Genomic DNA, 23,872 nt, shown 5'->3' with positions numbered 1-23,872 from the left:
GAAAGGAGCTTGGGAACAGGTTTTTTGGGGTTTTTTTTTTTTGTTTTTTTTTCTGAAAAGCCCTGGGACCGGTCATGCCCGGTGCCTGGCTGAGCGCTGGTTCCTCCCGAGCCCTATTCAGGCAGCAGTGCAGGCAGCACAGGCAGCCTGCCCGGCTGGAGCGTGGCCAGGGTGCCGGGGACGGGAAGTGGTCAGGATGCTCCGGCTGAGCGGTGCTGAGCACCAGCCGCCCTGACGCTCCCTCCACGGCTCCTGCCAGAGGTGATCTCGGGTCTTACTCTGATCCCTCCTCCTCCCCTCCAGTACTGTTGGGGGGAAAAAGCATTGAAGTATTTTACTAGAAAACCAAGGGCAGTTCAAACTCTGGTACACAGAACTCAAGAAAATTGCTGATTCAGCCCTCGGTTCCCAAACCCTTCTCGTTACCCCTTGGTTCTTGTTAGCTACAGTATTTTAATAGCTTTACAAAGGTATCTTGCATTTAACATTTGCAGCAGTTCACCTCCATGACGGAGAGCTCAGCTGGGTGAATTTGAGATGAGAGACAGTGGAGAAGTTGAACATTGAAGTTTTCCTTTGTTCTCTGCTTGTCTTTAAACTCCATTATTTATCTTGTGGAGTTTTCCCCTGCTTGTAGTCCCTGTCAGCGAGAGATACGTATTTGCAAGGGCTTGTAGGACGTGGGTTTCGTATCTTCCAGCCTGTGGGGTGTTGGGGATGATAATGGTCCTTAGCTCACGCATCCCCTGGCTCAAGCTGACCTCCCCTAAATACTGCTTGCAGCCTCAGGATTGATCTTGCACAGCAGGAGATCGCAAAGCAGAGGTTAGTCTTGCAGCTGGTTGTTTTTTTTTTTCTCCTATTATATATCACTTATTGCTGACACCTACACTGTTCCTGTGCCCATCTGCACCTTCTCAGGGCATGAACCGGTTGCTTTTTGCCTTCCCATTTTCACAGCTAGTGCCAGAAACGCTGCCGGCTCGGCGTGGGCGTCACGCCTGGTGCCGGTGGCAGCAGATCCGCAGGGCTGCTGGGGAGCAGCGGTGCATGGAGCAGCTCCTCTCCAGCAAAGCCTGCGGGAGAAGCTCCACGGGAGGATGCTGTGCCCAGCGCCGGGCTCAGCCTTGCCACCCTTGCAGTCAGTTTGAATCCCTTAGAAGAACTACTAAGCCCAGCCTGGTCTTTCAATATGCATTCATATCCCTTTTATTTTTTTATTTTTTTTTAAGCACAGTGAACGAGTAATCCCTATCCTGCATCCTGTACTCAGTCCTGAAGGTTAAAAGCTGTTTTTGTGCCAACTGCGTTATGTAGAAGCCAAATGCTCCTACCAATTAACTTATTACTGTTTTGGAGGGGGCTCAAAAGACAGATGGAGTGACTGTGCCGGCAATATTAATGACCGTGTTGCAAGGGGTGAGAATTTTATGTAGAGTAACGTGAAAACGTGCTGGCAAACTTGTGAAGGCATTGCTGAGAAATACCAGAGAATGGTGTTTCCCTTCTAGTTCTGAGCTCAGGGTAATAAATAACGTGTGATTTCACAGCATCTCTGCGATGCCAGGCTGAAACGCGCTGTCTGTCGTTAAAGGCTGTCAATATTTCGCGTCTGAGGACGGGCAGTAAGAACAGGGGCCACCAAAACGTCACAGGCAGGTGGTGGGAGACACGTAGGCCGTTAAGTTTGGGTCAGCAAATGCTTCTGTTGAGAAATAAACTATTTTAAAATGGTGGTGGTGGGGTCTGAGGGAGGAAGGGTGGAATGAAGGTGCCCAGCCTGCCCAGGTCGGGGTGGTGGAGGCATGCCGGGGGATGCAGTGGGGTTGCCTTGATTTTAACTGCATAACTAAAAGTCTGTGCATCAAAGTCTCCCCATAAGATGAAAGCACCCTGCCAAGCCATTTTCACTAAATTTGGAGGAATTGAATGTCTCTAGCAGAGGCAAATGGTTCCCCAGCTGGATTTGAAATGGGGCAATGGGTTGAGGAGTTACTGGCAGCGACCAACTGAATGTCAGGCAGCGCAGGGAAAACTGGCTGAAAATGTGAATTTGTGATACTTTATTTGCCCTTTTTGGAAAAGCATTACAAGACACACTTTATGACTGATGAATAGTCCAGTAAAAGATTGGGGTTTTGTGAAGATTTGTGAAGCTATGGCAGGTGGGCAGTCATGGAAAATCAGATTTCCCAGACATAAGGTCAATTATACTGTAGTAATGTGACTTGTTAAGGGAGTGTAGAGGAGAGGTAATGATCTCCTTCCTCTGATTCCCTGCATGTAATTAAGATCTAAGTGTGCACAGGGCAAGGAAAACCCGTTACACAGCATTTTTGCAAAAGCAAATCCAGCACTACTGAGAGAGGCAGACTTCCAGATAGCCTTGTTGTTTGCGTGTTTATATAAGGTTTTCAAGAATTGCTCTATATTTCTCGATCCTCTCCCATTTCTCCAAACTGTCGTGTGCTGCAGTCCCGTCTAAAGACGGTACATCAGATGGCTCAGGGATGAAATGTCAGATTTGCTGCTGCGTTGCTCTGTCACCGCTGTCGAAGCGCCTGGGGTTTGAAACTAAATGTCAAAGGCGTTTTGCAGAACATGGGAACCAGATGTGCTCCAAGACTCTGTCTGGGAAGAGCAGAACAGCTTAATTACCTCCAGTGACTCTTCTTGGGTGACTTATCTCTGGATTTGGGCTGATACCCAGCGTAAGGATGTGGTCCTGGAGAGCCGTGCTCCCCGCTGCCTGCTCTAAGGGTGATGGATGGAGGATACGGTGTCTGGCAGCTGCCCGCACATCGTGATGAGCTGTAAGGTGATACAAGAGCTTGAGGGCCCTCGGCCAGGCTCCGGGGAAGAGCCGGTGTCTGTAAATACAGCTCACTTAGGGGATTAATCAGCAGCAGGCGTGTTCCTGCCTTGTCGGGGACACCTGTGTGATTGATCCGGTTACAGACTGGGGGGAGATGGTGTCTGGGGACCTGTGATGGTTGGTGGGGCTGGGGCGGGAGCATTGCCAAAAGCAGCCAAAAGGAGGGGGGAGACTGTACAGGAGGAGCAGAGCCTGTGTACCCCGGGGAAACACCCGCGGGGCTGTGGCAGGTGGGTCCCCACGGACCTCGGCATCTCCGCCGGGCACGGCCAGCCCGTGCCGGGTTGTGTTCCCACTGGGAACGTGGCATTTCCAGCTTCTCGGAAGGTGCATTCTTGCGTGGGCGGGTGGCCACACAGTCCAGCTCTGTTCCCTGAGCCCTCTGAGGAGGCGCAGAAGGATTTGCCCATTGGCTCCTCAGAGCTGGTCGCAGCTCTCGGTGCCGTTTCTGCCTCCTGTTCTTGGGGGCAAAACCCTCCTTGCTCCTCCTGGTAGCTCTTGTCCCAGCTCCTCTTCTGTGCTTACACCACCCCATGAAAATCAAAGCTTTTGTGTTCAAGTCTTCCTTCATCTATAATTTCCGGTGGGGAATGTTCAGCACTTGAATAATTGCACCCGTTCGGTGCATCCCGAAGGGCACTCACGACTGCACACAGGTCTGGAGGAGCCCAGCTCTGCCCCCAGCCCGGCCCTGCTGCCTGCACGGCTTCAGGACGGCTGCCCTCGAGTGGCACCTTTTACGTGTCAACCCTAAAACGCCAAAGTATTCGCCTTCCGTCTGGTTATGCTATGGAAATAGCTGCATTTTCCTGATGGAGGGAGAGTTCAGCTTAATAAAATCAAGGGTAGTCTGTACTAATGCAATTGTTTCCTTTTTCCATCTGCTAAATAAAAAATATGGGTGAATTGTTTTGAAAAGAAAGCCCGTGGAATAAACAGCCTGTGTTTGCAGAGGCGTGGGCAGGACCGGGACTCTCCCAGGTCCCTCTGCCACCACATTTGCCCAGGGATGCTTCCAACGCTGCTCCCCTGGCTCATCCTTGTCCCCAGGTTCACTTCTGGCCACCAAAACTGGCTTATTGAGGACATTGGCTCTGGGCAGGGCCACAGCAGCTCTCACTGATGCTGGGGACCACTCTGGGCTGTGGTGTGGACCCTGCTGAGGCTGAAGGAAGCTTTCCTGCCAGTCAAAGGACTCATCAGGACACTGGGGGTCCCTGGGAGGCAGTTAGAGGGCAGTGGAAGGGTTACTGGCTTTTCCCCAGGCTCTTTAGTGACCACAAAGGACCGGGACCTCGGTAAAGTGAGCAAGAGGCACAAATACTCCATTGAGTTACCAAAGCGGCTTCCTGGTGTAGGAGCAGCCAAGGGCCTTTTAACCCCTGGGCACCCCAACGCTGCGCGTCAGGCCCTTTTCCTTCATCAACCTTTTCCCTCCAATTAAAGGGAAAGCCCTTCTTGTGGTGTCAGGGCGTGCACATCTGTGACAAGGTGCATCGTGTCCCTGCGTGGGCGGCTTGTCCTGCCTGGCACCACGTGCAGGACCACGCAGGCGGCTGGTGGGCCGTGTACCAAGGAGGGGCTTGGGTGGTACAGTTGACTAAGTCACCGTTCAGTTATGACTTGAGGGTAGGAGAGATGCTGTGGGTGCTGGGAAAGCCCTTGGCATGGGAAGGGGAGAGGCTGGGCAGGGGCAGGGTGGCTCTCTGAGCTCCTGGGACCCCGTGGGACCTTTTTCCTCCCAGGACCTCCGTGTGACCAAATACAGACTCAACGTCTTGCTGACATTTCCAGCTTTTTAATTGAATGAAAGCACAGAGGGAGGGGACCTTGCCCGGGCAGTGTGTACCCTGCCACGTCTTGCGGTCTCCTCTGGCCACGGGGACTGACTGCGGCCAGCAGCGTGCGTCTGGGAGGCTCGGCCAGTTCACAGCTATTGGACCCTGGCTGCGGTCTCGAGACGTGAACCGAGCCGCAGCTCCTGCCTGGGTCACCGTATTTACTGTCATGGAGGAGAAGCAGCCACAGGAGGAAACTGCTGCTGGGATAAGTCGTGCCTGACGCTCCTTGCAGGGTTGAGAGCTGCAGGCTGCCTTGCAGAGCCGGGTCTGTGGTGCAGGGCAAGGGGATCAGCACTGGCTCGCTCCCGTGCCCGGAGGCTCCTCGGGCGGTGGGAGGTCAGCGCTGGGGTGCTCTGCCCAAAGTGGCTCTGCCCATCGCCACAACCACCCCCCCGCGCGTCTCAAAGCACATCACCGGTGTGGGTTATGACCAGCGTACAAGCCGGGGAGCGAGGGTTGGTGCCCTTAATGAATACAAGCCAGACCATCTCCTGGCCCCGGGCGATTAGAGAAGTAAATATTCTTGCCCCTCTCAGGGTGCTGCATCCATCATCTTTATTAGAGAGGCTCAGCCTGCTGCAACCCCCCAGGTCTGTGTGCTCCTCCTCGCTTTTCCAGAGCAATTGTGCACGAGCTGTCCTGCAGTTGCTGTTTATAGCTGTTGCCCGGCGTAATTAGCAGTTGGCTAATCACCAGGGGCCAGATGCTGCCGTCCCTGAGCGGGGGCAGACATTAACCGCTCACGGGCTGGGTGTCCCCGTTGCTGTTAGCTCTGGATGGACGGCCTTGGAAAGGAGCTTTGCCGTGAGGGGGGGGACACGGGTACCCTGTTGTCTCCACCTCTCCTGGGACTGCCGGGGGTTTGGCAGCACCGCCGTTGGGTTTGCACGTGGGTGCTGTTCCATCAGGAACTGGATGAGATGCCCAGAGTGTTCCTCACGGGCACCACCCGACAGCCGCTTTGGGGTTTGGCTGTTGGGACTCCTGCTCTGGTGTAGAAACGGGGATTGGGAAGCTCCCGGGGCAGCCCCAGTATCCCCCGCTGCCGGGGGAAGTGCTCACAGGGTCCCGTGCAGCACCAAACCAGGCTGCCAGCACAGCTGTCATCAGTGTGTCCCGCACCCTAAAACTGCCCCTTAAACCTTCTCATTGAGAAACTTTCCCACCTGTTTGTTTTTTGTTTTTTTTTTTTTTCATTTTTAATCCATATTTTTCACACCAGTTCCCTTCCTTGTCCCTCTTAAACAAAGCAACATCCGAATTAAGTAAATGACCGTGTATTTTTCCAAATAGGTTGCAATGTAAGAAGAGTCGTTAAGTATTTTCCCCCCAAAAATCACAAGTTAAAATGATTGTTTTTTCATCGTAGCTGTAACCCACCCCGTGTTCCTTAAAAGTCCCATCGTGCCCCGTGCGCTGGCAGCCCAAGATGCAGCCCGTGCAGAAACGATGCTCCAGAGCCCCTTTGTTTTCTACCAAGGATAACTCCCATGAATTGTTTGGGTTTGTTTTTTTTTTTTTTCCCATTACTCGCTTCTCCCTCTTGCTGATGAAAGGAAAAGATGTGGAAACAAGCGGCTCCCCGGGAGGGTGGGAAGCTGATTAGCGGGGCCGGTGTGACCCGGTGCCCCGCGGGTCCCCGGAGCGGCCCCGGCAGCCTGCGGATCAGCTGTCGCGGGGCCAATTCCCAGCTGCCGTGGGGGGACGGCACCGGCTTGCGGGTGACGAAAGCCACGTTGTCGTCTTCCATGGAAAGTTTCATGCTTTTTTATTATTTTTTTTTTTTTCCCCCCTGACTGTGACCGATTTGTAAAGGTTAAATGGTATTTTCTGATTAAACTGAGTACTCCGGTGATCTCAGCTCATTTCCCACTCATGCCGTATCTTTTGTCTGACCTTGGGGTAACACTTAACCTCTCCGGACTAGAGTCCCTCTGTGTAATAGGATGACAGTATTTCCTTACATTACCAAAGGACAGGATGATAAATTAATTCACATTTATGTAGTGCCAAGATATGACCGTGATAGATTAGGAGTCTGTCCCTGGAGTTATCCGTGCTCTCGGTAGTGATACGCAGCTCTACAAGGGAATGAATTACCTTCCGAAAGCGTAACCGCTGTCTGCACGCAAACGCTGCAAAATGCAGCAAATGCAATTATCCCCTTCCTCCTGCGTTTTTGAAATATTTCTGAAATTGGAGCCTGGGTGCGGCTGGTCACGACTCGGGTGGTGCAGGAGGAAGGTCGGGTGCGCTCTGGCTGGCTGATAGCTATTGGGACAAGCTAAGTGTAAATCTCCTTACTGCCAGCATCAGCTCTAAAGTTCAGGGGATTGACGGATTCGTTCCCACTTCCCACGTCTTGCCCTACGCGGAGTCGGAGGGATGCTGCCATGGCTCTTCCCGGCATGTGCTGGTGGGTGACTTTAGGAAGCCATCCTTGTTCCCGGTGATAGCACGGAGCTTTTTCTCAATGCTTGCTTGTTTGCTCGGTTCTTTTAAAATTCATACAGCCTGCAGGGCTTGGGATTGAAAACTCACCCACGTGTGATGCAGGAGAGTTACAGGGAGTGAAAGGAAAATGCAGGGAACGGCAAAAATCCCGTGGAGGAGTGAGACAAGAAGCCAGGGGCTGCGAGAAACAGCCTGTGTGTGTTTCTTAAAGATGGGTTTCTTCAAGACGTGCTGAAAACGTGATGGGAGGAGTGTATGGGCAGATATCCCGAACGAATTGGTCTGCCCGGAGCTCTTCAGAGGGTTGGCAGCGATGGTGTCGAAAGTGCCTCTCTGCAAACCTCTGCTGCTGGAGGTAGTGTTCTGAGAAATGTCCTTTTGTTCAGAGGACAGGAGCAAAGGTGTGCTTGGGGGCTGTTTGGGGGCTCTTTTGGGGTTACAGTAGGTATAGAAGATGATTGTGGATAGACTCTGGACCATCAGTAATTTTAGCCTAGGGCCCGTTTCCCGTGACAAGCCTGACTTCCCTTCTTGCCTGTGGTTGGAGGGTACGTAGGTCTGAAGTGTCAGCTGCTGAGAGGATGGCTGCGGTTATTCTTTAAGGGGGAGAAGACGAGATGCAAATGAATTTGCTGGTGTTTGCTCTGCCAGTTGTTTGGCAGAACAATTGTGAAAGCTGTACCCGACCTCAGGAACAGACACAAAGCGCTTGTCTCTCCTCCAAGCAGAGGCAAGCGGGAAGCGCTGCCCTCCCCACGCGCTGCCGGCTGTCCCCGGGAAAGGGCACGGTCCATCCCTTGGGATGGAAATACCGAATGATCGTGTCACGCCTTCTTCGCGATCATTTCTTTGCTGCTTCGTGATCGTTTCTTTCCTTCTTTCCACTGACTTCTGTGCTGTGATGCAACGTTTACTTTCAGTGGCTTTTTAAGCGGGCTTGGAGCGATGCAGCCGTACGTACATTTACTGGCGTGCGGCTCCGTCCGGTGGGAAATGGAAAGGTGCGTGGATGTGCCCGTCCATCTTGCACACATTTGGTGTTGCAGGGTGGGTCCCGGCTCCCTGCGTGGTTCCCGGTGGGGATTCACCCACGTGGAGCAGTTCCTCGGGGTTGGGGGGGGTGTCAGGGTCTGGCACCAGCGTGGTGGCTTTTACCAGGGGTGACAGAAGGTCCCGTCGCTGCCGAACAAAACGGGGTGTAGATTTATGGCCTGGAAGTCAGCGACCCAGAAACCCATCTGATGTGTTACGTATGGGGGGGGAAGGCCACGGAGAAGCTGAACGGAGCAGGAGCAAAATAAAGCCTTTAGTCCCTGTTAGGGAATCACATACATATATTCCCTCCAAATCAATGTTTTTCATTATCTGAAACCAAAAGGGTTTTCTCTTTACGGAAACATTGCTCTGTGCTATTCAATCAGTATTAATTAAACAGCTGAAATGCATTAAATGGTGCCGTAGGAATCTTCTCGGGAACGCTAGCTCCTCAGGTTTTACTGTTCCTCTTACAACCATAAATAAGGATAAATGCCTAATTGCTACTGAAAGCGTCCTGCTGGACCTAATGAATTGATTAAAAACAGTCCTTCATTGTGGAATTCTTTAATTTTATTTCACTTCAACCAGAGATTCCCCTTGCTTACTGTTTCTGTGTCTGCACTGCAGCCCCCCATGTGCCTCAGTTCATGCCCGTGGTCGTTTTGCAGGAGTGAGGCACAGGGAAGGGATTTGTTTCCATCGTTATTCCGGAAGGTCTCGTTTCATTAAGCTGTAGAGAAGGAAATGAATTTCAGCCCTTCCCTGGTGTTACTTGTGCACCCGGGGGAAGTCTTCGGGCTCTGCTCAGCACACCCAGCTTCCCCAGGGCAGGATGAAGGGTAGCAGGGCTGGGGCAGGACATCACGCATCTTGCGGTTTGTAGGGATGTGGTTTTGGGAATTATGGCAAAGAGCCAAATTTGGCCAAATCAGCCTGGGGGGGGGTCGGGGTGCCAGCTTTTGCTGCCTTGGCTCAGAGTGGGTTCTTGCTGACGGTTGCATCTCTGTAGCAAGAAGAGATATTTTCCCATATCATTTGCCCTCCAGCACTGCGAAGCCGTGGAGCTCTGGAGGGGCAGCCCAGAGCTTGGCTGGAGAAGCAGCGAGCGGATTACGTGGCATGTGGCTCATGTTCCGCTAATGAGCGGAGCGTGTCGGCAGCCTCGTCTGGCCGCATTCTGCTGGTGGGGGGAGCCTGCGATAGGCAAAGTCCCCCCTCCCGGCTCTCCTGGCCGTGCCAATCGAAGCCAGCAGGAAACTTGTTGGTGCAGAGCAGATGGGAGCTCTGGCTCGCCGGTGCGGGGGGAAGCAGGGATGCTCCGGGGCTGGGATGCAGGGATTCGCTAGCGCAGCTCTTCACCATCTGTGGGAAGGAGAGATTTCCTCCATCTCAAGGCAGGGAGGAAGCAATGTATGTGTTAAATTGTGCGTGGAGAAATAGAGACTCAAAGTTTCTTCTACACGGCTGCGAAGGTTTGCAGCTCTGCCAGGCTGGGACACAGCCCGCTGTGCTGGCTTGGTGTCCCCAAGGAGGCGCAAGGAGAGGAGGCAGCGCCTGCAGAGAAACCGTTCTCTAGTGGTGCCATCCACAGCACTCCTGACGCTGGGGCAGGGCTCTTAAGAGATGGAGAAGGACCTGGAAGAATTTTAAAAGCTGATATTTTTTTTTTCCCTTTCACTGCAGATTTTGAGTGGTTTACAGATAAGGCACTTGGATATGTTTTCTATTTTAATTATTGGTATACGAGCATTGTCTTTGCATAAGGAGAAACTCGAGAGCGTGAAACTTGCAGCAGAGCGGGGCAATGACCTGTGACAGCAGATGGGCCAGGTACAGTTTCAGTGGCATCCCGTTCGCCACGCGCCTGTTCGGATAATCAAGGCACGTTGGCCTGGTGGGTGCCGTGACCGTGGGCACCTCCTGGGAGAGGGTGTCGTGGGGGGGCTCGTCCCTGCTGGTGGGTGCACATGGGGCTCCCTGGGACCAGGCAGGGCTCTGCCAGGCCACACGAGCATCCGATACCCCTCGACTCCACCGACCCTTGGGGCAGTCGCTTACCTGTTGCACTATCATTTGAAAATCCAGATTTGTTTGGAAAATCACCTTCTGCTTTTCAAACAGAACAGAAAACCCACGATGCCAGGATATGGTCCTCTGCCTGTGTGTTTTGTTACGCAGGACAAGATGATTCCTTCTGGAAACTTCTTTTTCTTTCAAGCTGATTTGTCCTGACTGCTGCACAAGAATAAAAACTGTGGCTAATTTTTCTATGGAAAGTACCAATCCTCTCCAAACCCTCCAGTTCCCATCCTGGTTGCCCAGCCCTCGGCTGGGGCAGGCACTGCTGCCTCTGAGTCCCAGCATCTGTATTTTCGGCCCCATCGTGGGTGTCTCCAGCATGCCCAGGTGTCCGTCCCATTCTTGTCTTTCTCGCATTTAATTTTTTCCCCTCCCGTGCCTGTTCAGAGAGAGGAGGGAGGCTCCAAACTGAGCAGAGGTAAGGTTGCACATCCACCTCTTGATTTCAGATGCTCCCCATGCTGTGTGGATATTTGGTTGGATTTTGCCAAGAGGAGCAGTCTCTGGTTTTAAAGGTCCTGTCCTGGGGTAACTCATGTTTTTGTCTAGAGAAAAATGTATTTACAGAAGTGTCTGATGCATCTGGAGGGAGGTCTGGGCCAAGGACTGGGATATATTTCTCAACCCAGACAAGCAGTTTGTGTTGAACTGATGTTGAACTGATGAAGTAGGTCATGGGGGAAATGGAAAGCACCCGCAAGTCTGAAAAACACTTCTGAACTCTGGATAAGTATCTGGGGAAAAAGGCATCTGAGTGCGTCTCACGGCTGTCTTGCCTGTAGCTGGAGGAAAGCGGAGCAGGGACGTGGCTTTTGTTGGTGCTTGGGTGCAGGCACAACGCTGGATGAGAAATGCATTTAGGCAGTTAAATTCCTATTTGATGACGACACGATCTTGCAACTATTTCTGTGAGATTTTGCTCCATTTTGTGTTTTTACTGAACGCTACGGGCCCAGATTTTGGATTGGATTTGGGTCCAGCCAGCTCAGAGGCTTCCTGAGCATCCCCTGACTCCGCGGCTCTGGCCATCCCATTCAGCGGCTGCAGATACGAGGTTGAAGGGCTCGTTCCGCTCTTTGGGCAGGAGTCAGATCTTTTCTGTGCTGCACAACGGCGCCGGGAGCAATGATGAAGAAATGCTAAGTCTGGTAAGAAGAGCTCTCATCTGCCCCTTTGCATGGGTCGTTTTGGGTTGAGTCAGCCTCAGAGGCAGATGAAGACGTCAGACAGCTTCACGACTCTTAGCACCCCCGAAGAAGCGTATTTGTGCCCCTGTGCAGCTCCAGCTCTGCGTGCTGGGGAGATGTCCCAGTCCCCGGGCGAGGAGCAGCCCTGACAATGTGGGCTGTGTTCTGCGCGGCCGGGGGCTCGCGGCACTGCCTGTCCCCAGGACCCACCTACACGCGTCGGCACGGCAGCGGATTGTTCCTGATGCGCGGCGAGTCGCACCCACATCTGCCCCGAGACAAAGGGGCCCTGGAGGAGCCTGGCGTTCGCCCTTCTAAAGGAGGGGATGCATTTCGCGTGTGCTTTGTCGTGGGTTTTATTGTTTGCTCTTGGTCGGTGCCACTCTGCGTGGATGTGTGGTCGTACGGGCTGTCCTCCCCGGCCGGTCCACGGGTGCTGGAAGAGCCCGGCTCATTCCCACGTAGTTCAGTGCAGAGCCGCCGTGTCCCTGCTGCTCCCTTTTGCAGCTCAAAAGTTATTTGCAAATTTATCTCTTCCTGATACGCACGGCCTTTACTTTTACAGTCCCAGGGCACGTGCCGATGGGTAGGATGTTCTGTTTTGCATGAGTTAGATGCAGAGATGCCTCCTGCATATATTATATATATATCATCGTTTGGGCTCAACCCTTTCTGTATTCCCCTTTAATGCAAAACGCACGTATGTACAATTATCTCCAAAGCATCTGTGCCAGGAACCTACTCCTTCGTGTCACAGCCATTTCTTCCATGCTAACTAGTCTCCAGCCTAAAGAAAACAACATATTCTTTGCTTTTCAGGCTCAAAGCAGCATGTAGAGATGTTCGCTATTTAAGTGCCTGCTGTCTTGCACCTTCCCTCCCATACTACATCTGTGAATGAAGAGGGGTTTAAAGCATTTTGTGATAGTGATGTGAAGCGTCAGTAAACGAGCATAGTAAGGACACCAGAAATCTCAGCCTTGCTAAATCTCTGCTTGCAGGATTGGCTGATTCAGTTCGTAAGTCAGACTTGTGCTTAGCAACAGAAAGGCATAAAACCAGCTGATCCATTACTCATTTTAAGCTGTAACTGGAGAAATGAACCGCTTTAAAAAATGAAGGCTACAGATCAAAATGATCTCTTCCCTTAGACAGAAATCTAAAGAAGTAATTTGAAAAGCTTTGTTCAGCATGACCTGATCACAGGGCTGCGGAAGTCCTGGACATGACTTTAATTACTGGCCCGGTCCTATAATTATTCTGTCCTTCAACTATTTTTATTGCAACAGCTGGATTGGAAAATCCTTAGAACGAGCAAAAAAGATCAAAGCAACACTCCCCTCCAAGCCCCTTCACAACCTACAATCTGTCATCTGGTGTAACTGGGACGCGCTGGGACGGCGAGTTCCTTCGGGCTTCAGCCCAAGAGCAAGGACCGATCGCACCCGCGCAGGGCAGCGAGGAGGGCAGGATGGAGAAACCGTTACGCGCGTCTTGCTCCCCATAAGGATAACGGGGAAAAACATCCTTAAAAGTTGTCTTGTGCTGCGTTTGAGCCTGTCCAGGGTTCAGGAGAGCTTCCCGGGCCATGTGTCAGGGCTGTTTATTTTCCGTGACATCTGCTCCTCGCTGGCTCCCAGCAGCGTTCCCTGCAGCTCCGGGAGCCCCCCCAGCAGCCCCGCGCTCGCCGGGTTTTGTCTGTCGTGCCGGGTCCCCCCTCCCTCCCTCCCGCAACCCCGTCGTCCCGGGAGCAGCTGAAGGGGTCGCAGCATCCGAAGCTGCAGCCGGTTATTTATATTTCATGAAGACGGGCTCTCCTTGCTCGCCAAATGGCCTCTCTGCGCTGCTCCCCTGCCTGGCGACATCCCTCCTCGGCGAAAGCCCGTGCGAGGGCCGGGGAGGAGCGGCGCGGAGCAAGGCTGGGGATTTTCCACTGCTTGCTGCCCTGGCGTTATTTTTGTTCTCAGCCGAGAGAGAGCTGTCTGCGAGTCTGATGCCCTTTTTGTAACTCTATTACAGGGAGTCGTAACTCAGCCGTGATGCAACCTCTGGGCCACGGCAGCCTTTCTAAGGGGGTTTTTCTTGTGCCGGTGGGATAACTGATCCTCCTTCTCACTCTTTTTTTAATCTGCATTTAGTCTATGGGACGGTCTGGGGAGGGAAGCGGCTGGAGCGTGGTTGGAAATGGGCTCGTTTAGAGACTGGTCGGGAAAGGTCCCGCCGTGCCCCGACTCCTGCTAGAGCTGTGCCGGGTCGGTGCCGGGTTCTCGGATACACGAGGGGGTCTCCGGAGCCGGCCCCCCGCTCTTGGCAGGCTGCACGTGGAGGCAGAGCTCCCACCGGAGGGAGCGGATGTTTGCTAGGTATTTCTTGTGCATCAAATACAATTATTATTATTTTTTTAAACAGCAAATAATTATTTTCATTTCATCCTATGGGGACTGCTCGCTGCTTTTGTATTTGCTTGCTCTGAGGAACTTTCCCTCGGTCCCAGGGGACAGCATGGTCCCGCTCCTTCCATCCAAGAGGTCTCTCCAGGGTTTGAGCACAAATAACCCCACAAGGCTGATTTTTCTGCCAGCAAAGCCACCCAGGGGTTGGGAGGACTGTGACCGTGGGCTTGTACCTGGGTGACCAGAGCCTGTAAATTATTTCTGGCACCCCCATCCCTCCGTATAAATATTTTCGGATTGGAAACACTCTCTCTCCACAGTTGCCAACAGGAAGATGACAGAAATGGAGCTGTAACGGCTCCGTGACTGCTGGGTTTGTGTTTGTTTTGCAGCTGAGGATCTGTCTGCGCCTGCTGCCCGTCTGCTCGCCTCTGGGGACACAACTGAGGTCCTAACGCTGCCCAGGCGTCCAAAATGGTCATGCAAAGACACCACCTCACCTGCGCAGGAATAGCATTCGCTCTCTACCTTCATCACCTCGTCAGCACCATCGAAGTCCCCCTGGACTGTAAGTTACGGTTTACTCCTCTAAAAACTCCTGCTGAAATGGTCAAGGAGAGAGAGAGAAGGTGTGCACGTCCCAGGCGGCTTTCCTGGTCCAGCCTGAGGATTTCTTTTCTGTTACTTCTTGGGGCTATTTTTCTTTTTAAACAACATGTCCTCCAGAAAGTCACCTAAATCACTCCCTGATTTAGATAATCTATCCCAACAGCTGAGCAAAGGACTTGAAACCACATATCAAACTGGGACAGAGCATCTGAGCCAAGCTGGTGAGGAAATCGGGTCCTGGCAAGTCTTTAGCCTGTGGGTTTCAGTGGAGCATCCCGGTATCCTGCTGTTCCTGCAGAGCACGGGCAGGCTTCGGGATGCTCCTTCACCGAGGACGTGTGCTTGTTGCTCATCTGCTCGGGCAGATGGTGCCACGATCCGACACCCAGGTCCCCGAGGGCAGTGGGGACGCGGGTAGGTCCTGCAGAGCAATGTGATTTTTCTCCCTCTCTGTTGGGACTTTTCAGTTAATTATGAGGTGGGAGTTATGTTTTATTCAGAGGAGCTGGGGGATATGGAGCGAGGAGGAAGGGGGACATGGGCTGATGCTTCTGTTAATGGGCGTCTTTGGGCCAGACTTGTTTGAATGCACTTGAGACAAAGGTTTGTACCGAGAGCTGCGCAGCCACTGTTCTGGAAACCAGTTTCATAATTTCTTTGTGTCCCAGCTTCCTCCTGTAGCGGCTGTTAATAATAATCAGCCTGTCGCTGCAGGGAATCTCTTCCGACAGTGCAATACACAGAAATCCTCCAGCGAGCAGCGCGTTAGTAGAAAAAGCAAAGCTTTTTGCTGGGGTCTAAATTCAGGCTGAAGTGCCCGGGTTGCTCTGGATAGGAGAAATTTCTGCCCTGGGGGTTGTTGCTCTGTGGAGCCCCGAGTGTGCTGGCCGTAGCCGTGGTACCTCAGCTCATCCCTCACTCCGGGCAGCAACATGGGACGGAAAAATTGGAGGCAGTGGCTTTTGGGTGAAATTTGGAAAGAACTGAAAAGAAAGGGTGAGAAAGCTGTGCTTTGCTGAGTTACTTGTGTAACCTGAAAGCACAAGGAGGGGATCCCAGTGCGATCGCTTGTCTGTGCAAGGCTCGAGTCTGAGTCCCTGCTCTGCTCCACTCCTGATGATTGTGAATGAAAATATCTGTGTCCCTGGAGTCAGCTGTGCCCTGGCAGCTCAGGGCACTCTCGTTCCCGGCAATGGGAATTTTATTTGATGCACACAGCTCGGTGGGTCCTTCAGGCCTGGCTTTGTTAACATCTATAATATTCCAGAAGTGGAGGCAGCCGGCATGGAAGTAGAGGCCGGTGCAGTTGGGGAAAACTGTGTGGGTCTGCGAACAGCCGCATTTTGTCATTTCTTGTGCTTGCATCAGGAAAGGAGAGATTTTGCTACTTAAATGTAATGTGACCTTAGAAAAGTAAGAGAAATGCTGACAGCTGGTGGAGAAATGCTCAAGGCAGCTTGCAGCAGCTCCCATTTCTCAGCAGCTCACCGTTTCTCTAGCCGCCTCCTCCTCCTCCTTCTCCCTGCTGCACAGCAGCGAGTCGCACGGGAGCATCGTCCCCTCCGGCACTGGTGGGAAATTGGGATCGTAACGAAGAGCGTCCTTTTGTCATCCTTTCCTGAACGGATCCCTTGCACAACAGGCATTTGTAAATAACGTGTGCGGAGGTTGTTGCGCACAGCTGTGCCAAGAGCAGATGGGTGAGGAGCATCTCCCAAATCCTGCCGATGCCTGTCCCAGCCAGCCGACCCTCCCCAGCCCTCCTGTGGCTCTTTTGGACACGTGGAGCATCAGGTTCATTTTACTTCCACGCCGACCTTCAGAGCCCTTCGGGGTTTGCTTTCAGCTGCTCTTTAAGCCACCTGGAGATGAGGGCTCCCTTACCCGCTGCTCCCCTGCCAGACTGAGCTGCCGAAAGCATCGCCTGCACTCGAACGGCTGCGGGTCGGACCGGGCGGTGTGGCAACAGCCCCAGCTGCTCCGGCTTTGTGCAGGGGCTGATAAACCTGCAAATCTCAGGCTCCATGAGTGTATGAGCTCTATCCCGCCACGTACCACCAGCTGTGAGAGTCTTCCCTGCTCCACAGAGATCAGCTCCTTTGTCCAGGTGTCGGGGTGCGGGAGGGGGCTGGGAAACCCCCCCAGTAGCTCTGGGGGGTCTCAAGATGCTGGTGGGCACCCAGCTGCCCTTGCTGACACAGCTCAGGAGTCAGAAATCTCCCCAGGGAGGCGTTTTGCTCCCCAGACCTTATGTTTTAAGGGCCGGTGTGTGGGCAAAGCCTCAGGGTCCCCTCACAGCGGAGGGAACAGCCCTCGCTCACCCCGTGTCAGGGGCAGCTGCACTATTTGCTCTTTCTTTTAAGCTTACCTAGGTGTTTTTTCCCTGCCCCAACCCTAACAAGTTTTCTGCTTTGGATAAAATCCTGCCTGCCCCTCTCCTGGGGGCAGGGGATATCTACCTCCCTGTATTACAGGCAGCTTCTCTGAGTTTGAGCATCGCCTAAAAAGCTAGCTAAGGGTTTATCAGGCACGTATTAGCCTCTGACTCAAGGGGATGAAACTGGGGGGGCTCAGAGTAAGCCTGGCCACAGGGAAGGGGGGAACGTTGGTAACTCCTGCAGACAACCCACTGGACCACGGGGCCACCAATGCCCACAGGAAAACGGTGCGAATATGCCTACGCCCTCTTTTAGTCCCCCAAACCCTGCTGCAGAGACAGCTGACAGCTAGCAGGACCGTTCAGCAGCAGCTTCTCCCATGTGGACAGTACGTAGGTAGATTAGAACATGCTTGAATCGTAAGATGATTTGTGTGTAGTATTTGCAAGCCCTACAATAACTACACGTTTATGTTTGTGTACACGGTGCATATAGGTTTGTTCTTCAATTAACCTTTTTTCTTTTTTTTCATTATGCTTGCACTTTGGAACTAACAGCAAACATTCAGAGTGAATGTAAGTGTTCCCCTCGCCTTCTGTGTCTACGTGTCCCTCTCCTCTGCATGGCCGAAACAGGGCACGAGGGGTCTGCACCGAGCAGGGGGTCGCACCGAGCACGGGGCCAGCGGGTGGCTGTTGCTTGGCACATGGTGTACGTGGCAGCGTTGCCACTCCTGCGGCGGAGCTGACCAGAGTCAGGACGAGCCACTGCTCCTGCACGGCCAGGCATGGCTGGGAGAGGCACGGGAGGTGCTGGAGCAGCTTGGGAGCGGTGCTTAGGCTCTGCTGCTTTCCCTGGAGCAGGTCGAGCAACCGGACAGTGTCTTTGCGATGCAAATATTGTTTCTGCAGAGGCTTGTTACTGCTAACGCCACATCTCGCGGGAGAGCAGGCTCCTCTGCCTTGCACGGGTGCGTGTGCAAGCTCAGCTCCACGAGCTGACGCGTCTGCAGCGTCGCTAGCTCTGCCCTTCTGAACACCGGTGCTGCGCTCCTTTGGGGTAAACCTGGGAGGTTTGGAGCCTCTTTCTTGCAGAGGGGAGTACCTGTAAATGTCTTCCAGTGGCTCTCTGGCTCCCTGTCCCAGCTGCAGCCCTTCTCTTTGAGCTGCACAGCCAGCGTGCCGTTCGGTCTGGTTCAAATGACCCGAGGTAGCATGAAGATGTAACTGTGAAATTTCTTAATGAGACCGAGGTACCAAGAAACAGGGGCTCCCGATACCAAAAGGGAGTCTGAACAGTGCCAATGGTCTGAGGGGTGATGAGTAGCACACCCCACAAAAGCTCATGGTAATTTCCTCAGATGTTGAAGGGCTCTAAACTGCAAATTGCACGTCCGGCCTGGGGAAGAAGCTGAGATCCCATCAGGATCTGCTGCAGGATGGCAGAGAGGGGATTCACCCTCTTTGCACGACCCTCCTCATGGCTTTTTGTTTGCTTTGCAGTGCCTCAGCCCCCCACAATCACCAAGCAGTCCGTGAAGGACTACATCGTCGACCCAAGGGATAATATCTTCATTGAATGTGAAGCCAAAGGGAACCCCGTTCCCACGTAAGTGCATCTACAGCCCTTGTTACGCTGAAGCTCTGCTTTTCGTTAGAGCTGGCTCTGGAGGAGCTCCCCTCCGGTCAAGCTGTACCGGTTACACCACCAGCACAGCACAGGTAAGGATCTCACCAGGTAAATATGGTCCGTGGTTACAAAACCAACCTCTGTGCTTGCAGTTTTTCCTGGACACGGAACGGGAAGTTCTTCAACGTGGCGAAGGACCCCAAGGTGTCCATGCGGCGGCGGTCGGGGACGCTGGTCATCGACTTCCACAGCGGGGGACGGCCAGAGGACTATGAGGGCGAGTACCAGTGCTTTGCCCGGAACGACTACGGGACTGCTCTCTCCAGCAAAATCCACCTCCAGGTTTCTAGTGAGTAATGGCGGTGGCACAGAGCAAGCAGCCGGCCGCCCCAGGGGGAACAAGGACTCTTTGCATCGTACGAGATTTTGTAGAAGAGGCATGGAGAATATCCAGTGCTCAAACCTCTCAGCCTGCTTCATCCATTACCTGTGTCGGGATGTATGCAGTCGCAGGGGGTTATGGCTGCAGTGGACAGGGGAATACTCGGTATAGGTCTAAGGGAATCTCGCATACGTAGAACCGAAGCTTGCGTTGAGGCCGTTCCGTTGAAACCAGGCCAGGTCCAGTGGGAAGAGATCTGCACAGTTACTACTCTGCCTTCCTCACACAGTGTCTTTACTTCTTATGGCAGAGTCTCCCCTGTGGCCCAAGGAGAAGGTGGATGTGATAGAGGTGGATGAAGGTGCTCCACTCAGTCTGCAGTGCAACCCACCGCCTGGCCTGCCTTCTCCCGTCATCTTCTGGATGAGCAGCTGTGAGTCGGGGCAACCCCCCTTCCCACCTTCAACCCCCTGGGCAGCCTTTCCGTCACCCGCAGTGCTTATTTTAAATGTTTAGGGTCATTACTGCTAGTTCAGAGCTTGGAGGCACCCACGTGTGGCCTGGGTCAGGGGTTTCTCCTTTGCACAGCCGCCCGCGGGAGGATCTGACTTGCTCTGAATGCCCGTTCTCCCCTGCAGCCATGGAGCCCATCCATCAGGACAAGCGCGTCTCCCAGGGCCAGAACGGCGACCTGTACTTCTCCAACGTCATGCTGCAGGATGCCCAGACCGACTACAGCTGCAACGCACGCTTCCACTTCACCCACACCATTCAGCAGAAAAACCCCTACACCCTCAAGGTGAAAACCAGTAAGTGTCACGGCGATCGCTCAGGACGGCTCTTCCCTGGCCTCTCCCGGGCAGGGTTTTTCCTTCCAGACACCTTGTTTCTGTTCTTGACAGCACTGAGACCTGCCAAGGGAGAAGAGTGGCTTCCTTCATTTTGTTTAGGATACTACAGGAACCTGTTTGGATGAGGAATGATAGTGCTCAGACAGCTAACCTGGCAGGGAGGGGGGGCTGGTTTCCCTCCCGCATCTCAGAGCTCTGCGGCTGCACGGGTCGAGGGCTGCAGAGGTGGCTTGGTGCAGGTAGCGCTAAGTCCCTGCGTCTGGGATCAACTGGAAAGTATTTCAACACAGATGGGGCATTCCCCCCATCTTTAGGGAAATGTATAATATCAAGTGATCTTTCCCTAGCTTGAAAAGCTGGAAATAGCCTTGGTTAGCTCCAGGCTTAGGTTTACAGGGAACCCCCGGCCGTGCTGGTGCTGCGCGGGGGGACTGAGCGCGTGTCAGCCTTGCATCGCTCAGGATTTACCCACTGAGCAGGAGCTGCTGTTTAGCTCCCTGGCTCTTGGGCGTGCTGACAGAAGGGCTTGAGCCTTTGGGGTCTGCGCGTGTGCACGTGGGACGTGCTCAGGATGGCCAGAGATCTCCGATCTCAGCTTCCCCTTGGCGAAGAGCATCGTCTTGGGGGACACGCGGAGCACGTGTGTTGCTCTCTCCAGGCACGTGAAGAGCCTTTCCATGGGCAGGTCCAGCCACCAGCGGTCTCTTCTCTAGAAATGAGAGTGCTTGAAGGAGGGCGAGTTCCCGGGGCGAACGCATTTCGTGCCAGCTGGCTGGTGGGGACGCTGGCAGAGGGGACGTGAGCTGAGCGCTGCAGGACATGATGCTTTTGAGTTGATGCAGGTCCTGCAGAGCGTGGGTATTCTCGTGGGGGAGGGATGTGCAGACCACCAGCACAACCAGCAATTGACACAGAAACAGCATCTGTGGGCCCCAGTCATCAGACGGGAGCCATCTCCTGCTCCCAGTATGGTCAGACTGGGAGGAAGGGGTAGTGCTCCTGAATCTCAGGAGCTTAATCTGGTCTTGCAGCAGCTTAAATTAGAAGTGACCCAATTCAAGTGTTCTGACACCAATGACCTAAGAGTGATGTGAGAGGTACACGGGCCCTGGAGTGTTTTGCACTTTTATTGTAACAGCTTCTCTGTGCAAAGCATGAGTAGACAGTCAGCAACATAAATACTATACCCAGGCTCTTTGCTAATGGAGAGGAATGTGTGTAGGTAATTCATTCTGAATATTATTTGTCTGTTTACAGAGCTGGCCAAACAATGCCAACATTTACCTGTTAGGGAAGGACTGAGTCCTAAATTAGTGTGAGCTGCAGAAATTCTGGCAAGCAAAGATCTGTGGTCATCTGAGCCTCCAGAGGCTTTAGCCTGACATATTTGTCAAGCTATAGAAAAAATGTGGAAGAAATCCTGGAAGATTTCTGTGCAGACAGATACAAGCTCCCTCTCCTGCTACACTCAGATGTCATCACAGTGTTTTGCTCCCAGGCTATGTAGAATTGGCTCCCAACTCTACCGGACCCTCTCTTTAAGCTTTCCCTTGGAAACTTCTGCTGTATTATCAGATGCAAATGCCACCCCATGAGCTCCCCAGAGGCCCTGATAATTTAAAGAACCGAGGCTCTAATTTTTCATCTGTTATGATACAAAAAATTCTTTATACGTACAGCGTTCAAAGGAGACAAGCTTGTAATTTTCTCAAGCTGTTCAATCATCTCAGCCTTAAGCCACAAGCATTGGCTGTCTTTAAAAAAAAAAAAAGTTCACCAGCTGCTAAAAACTCATTGCATGGGATTGCCTTGCTCTTGGATGCAAGAAGAGACAAATGGAAAGGCTTGGGGGAGCGATAGACCCATGCCTCTCCCTGCAGAGCATTTCTCTGGTGTATCCAGGAGCTCTTGGGCATCTGCTGGGCTCTCTTAACCCCCCGGCACAGAGACCCGGTGCGTGGCTGATGACTTAAGGCTCAGGGCAACAACTGCACGGTAGCCAACATAGCCTCTCACGTCTGTCGGGCTGACGATACCGTAACACGGCCGTGTCACATCCTGGTGGGACCCGGGGTGTTCTCAGACACCAAAACAGCCTTTGGGGGGATGGTGTGAGCTGGGAAGGGCGGGGGGCCAGGACGGTGCATCCCCCGCCTCCTCGCAGGGCGCGGGTGGCAATTAGTTTCTTCTTCAACTATAGGGGATGGCTGGCGGTGGTTGTCAATAAATGAGAGCAGCCTGTTATTGAAGAGCTGGTATTTTGCATGTGACACAATCTGCTTTAATTACCTTGTAATTAAAAGGGATTTTACAGCAGATTATACCTTTAGAGCCTAATTATTATTATTATTTTTATTTGTTCATCTTCACCACGCCTTTCTGCATCGTTACGCTGCTGCCTGGCTGTGTCCAACCTATGTTTTATGCTGGGAAAAAGTAGCCAGAATAGGTTTCCCTCAGAGTTAAGAAACTGAGGGAAAAAACATTTTCTTCTCCAAATTGAACTGATTTTTTTTTTTTCTTCAAAGATACAAATGTCTTTATGCCGAAAAGAAAAACACTTCAAGGAAATGTTTATGATACAATTTTCCTACATTTATTTATCCTCCCATCTCGCAGGAGGAAAACAGTCCTCTTCTCTCCTTTATTGCTGTGTTCTGTTGTTCGTCCTGGAAGGCAGCCGTGCCCAGAGTGCTTTTGTATCCTTGCTGTTGCCTGTCCGCGTTGCTCTTGTGTTTCGGGAAGTTATTTTGTTTTCCGCTCCCCCGTGTCCCCCCCCGCACCGCCTGTCCCCCCCCCCCCCCCGCACGCTGTGTGGCCCTCGGTACGCTCACGGTCTTTTGTTTATTGCAGAGAAACCCCATAACGAAACGTCTTTACGAAATTACACTGACATGTACAGTGGTGAGTCAACGTTGGCTTCTGGAGACCTTCACGATTTAACCCCCCCCCCTCTGCCTAACCCGACTGATCTCCCGCGCTAACCGGGCAGCGAGCCGCCGCGTTCGCAGCATCGGCTGCCCTTCGCCTGTGCCCACGCACCCCCCCGTGTGTGCCCGCGTCCCCCTTCCTGGGTTAGCGTTGCAAAAGCGGGTGGGATGAAACGAGCCAAAACAGCGACAAAATCCCCTCGAAGTTTTGACATCTTAAAATTATTGAGTTTTAAGCTAATTAACTGGATATGCGGAGCTCAGCTTGAGAGGCGTTTGGATTAATAGGATCTGGCCCACGTGGAAAAGTCGGGGTGGCTGAGCGAGCCTGGCTTGCTTCCTCGCTGAAGAGGTGGCTTGTCCTCAGCAAAGGCTCATGATTTAAAGATAAGACCCACCATCCCTCTTCTCTCTCTGTCTTCAGAAAGAGCATCTATTGTATTTGTGGCTAAACACGGGCAATGACTGGGAGAAAAAAAGAAAAGGGGGAAAAAAAAAAAAAGGAATATTTGGTTTTCTCAAAAGCTGGGTGCTTTGTTTCTTTGTGGTGAGGTTGTACTTGTGTTGGATGCTTTTGCGAGGCCCTTGCCCTTTGTCTGGGCAGGGAGATTACCTCCGGAGCCTGCGTGCGCTGGGAGAAGCCCAGCCCAAACTCATAAATTATGCTTCAGACACAAAACCGCGTGGCTCCCTGGGGCACGATCGTTGCCCCAAGAATGGATTGGAAGTGTCACGGACATGATGGGATAATGTGGGCAGAGCTGGGCAGCAGCAGGGGTTTGTAAGGGAGAGGGGGCTGTTCGCGGGCGATGCCGACAGCGCAGGCACTACCGGGGATGCGAATGCCTCGCCAAAACCACCACGGAGCCTGAGTGCCCCGAGGCCAGCCACTGTGGTGGGCAGGATTTGCTTTCCGCCCCTCTCGCTGCTTACGGGGACCAGGGTTGTGCGGCAGCAGGATGGGGACAACCCTGGCCGAGCCCTACAGCGAAATCCTGCTCGGCCATTGTCTCCTCCTCTTCCACCCAGAGCCAGAGGTTTCTTTCTGCCCCACGTTTGCTTCTTCCACGGGGACTTTTGGGGACAAGGAGTGCTTTTGCCAGCTAAGGGCTGAGAGAGTTGGAGTGTGAGAAGAGGAGGATGTGCCAGGTGAGGGCACTGGGTTCGGTGTCTCTGGCAAGAGCCCTCCCGTGCCGGTGGGCAGCCCGGGCATCCCTTCCCCGCCG

At 53.0% G+C, this 23,872-nt stretch overlaps 1 protein-coding gene across 27 annotated transcripts in view; it reads left to right on the top strand.

The window, feature by feature from the left end:
* Positions 1-23,872, top strand: part of NFASC (neurofascin) — a 95,104-nt gene that overhangs the window by 23,725 nt on the left and 47,507 nt on the right. For 17 of the 27 annotated variants that reach the window (XR_012838913.1, XM_075775813.1, XM_075775808.1 and 14 more), the window contains exons 2-7: positions 14,260-14,435; positions 18,357-18,462; positions 18,636-18,832; positions 19,176-19,298; positions 19,504-19,674; positions 22,570-22,620. Coding sequence is in view for 26 of the 27 variants with exons in the window: in XM_075775813.1 (XP_075631928.1) it covers positions 14,342-14,435; positions 18,357-18,462; positions 18,636-18,832; positions 19,176-19,298; positions 19,504-19,674; positions 22,570-22,620 (742 nt within the window). In the remaining variant the exon portion in view is untranslated. Of the gene's footprint in view, positions 1-11,313; positions 11,436-14,259; positions 14,436-18,356; positions 18,463-18,635; positions 18,833-19,175; positions 19,299-19,503; positions 19,675-22,569; positions 22,621-23,872 lie in introns of those variants that run through there. The other 10 variants (XM_075775798.1, XM_075775814.1, XM_075775812.1 and 7 more) reach the window with 2 other exon arrangements.

This window comes from Balearica regulorum, chromosome 25 (genome assembly GCF_011004875.1).
Source record: "Balearica regulorum gibbericeps isolate bBalReg1 chromosome 25, bBalReg1.pri, whole genome shotgun sequence".
Lineage (NCBI taxonomy): Eukaryota > Metazoa > Chordata > Aves > Gruiformes > Gruidae > Balearica > Balearica regulorum.
Note: the sequence above shows the minus strand (reverse complement) of the source record. Positions and strands in the feature narration are given on the sequence as shown.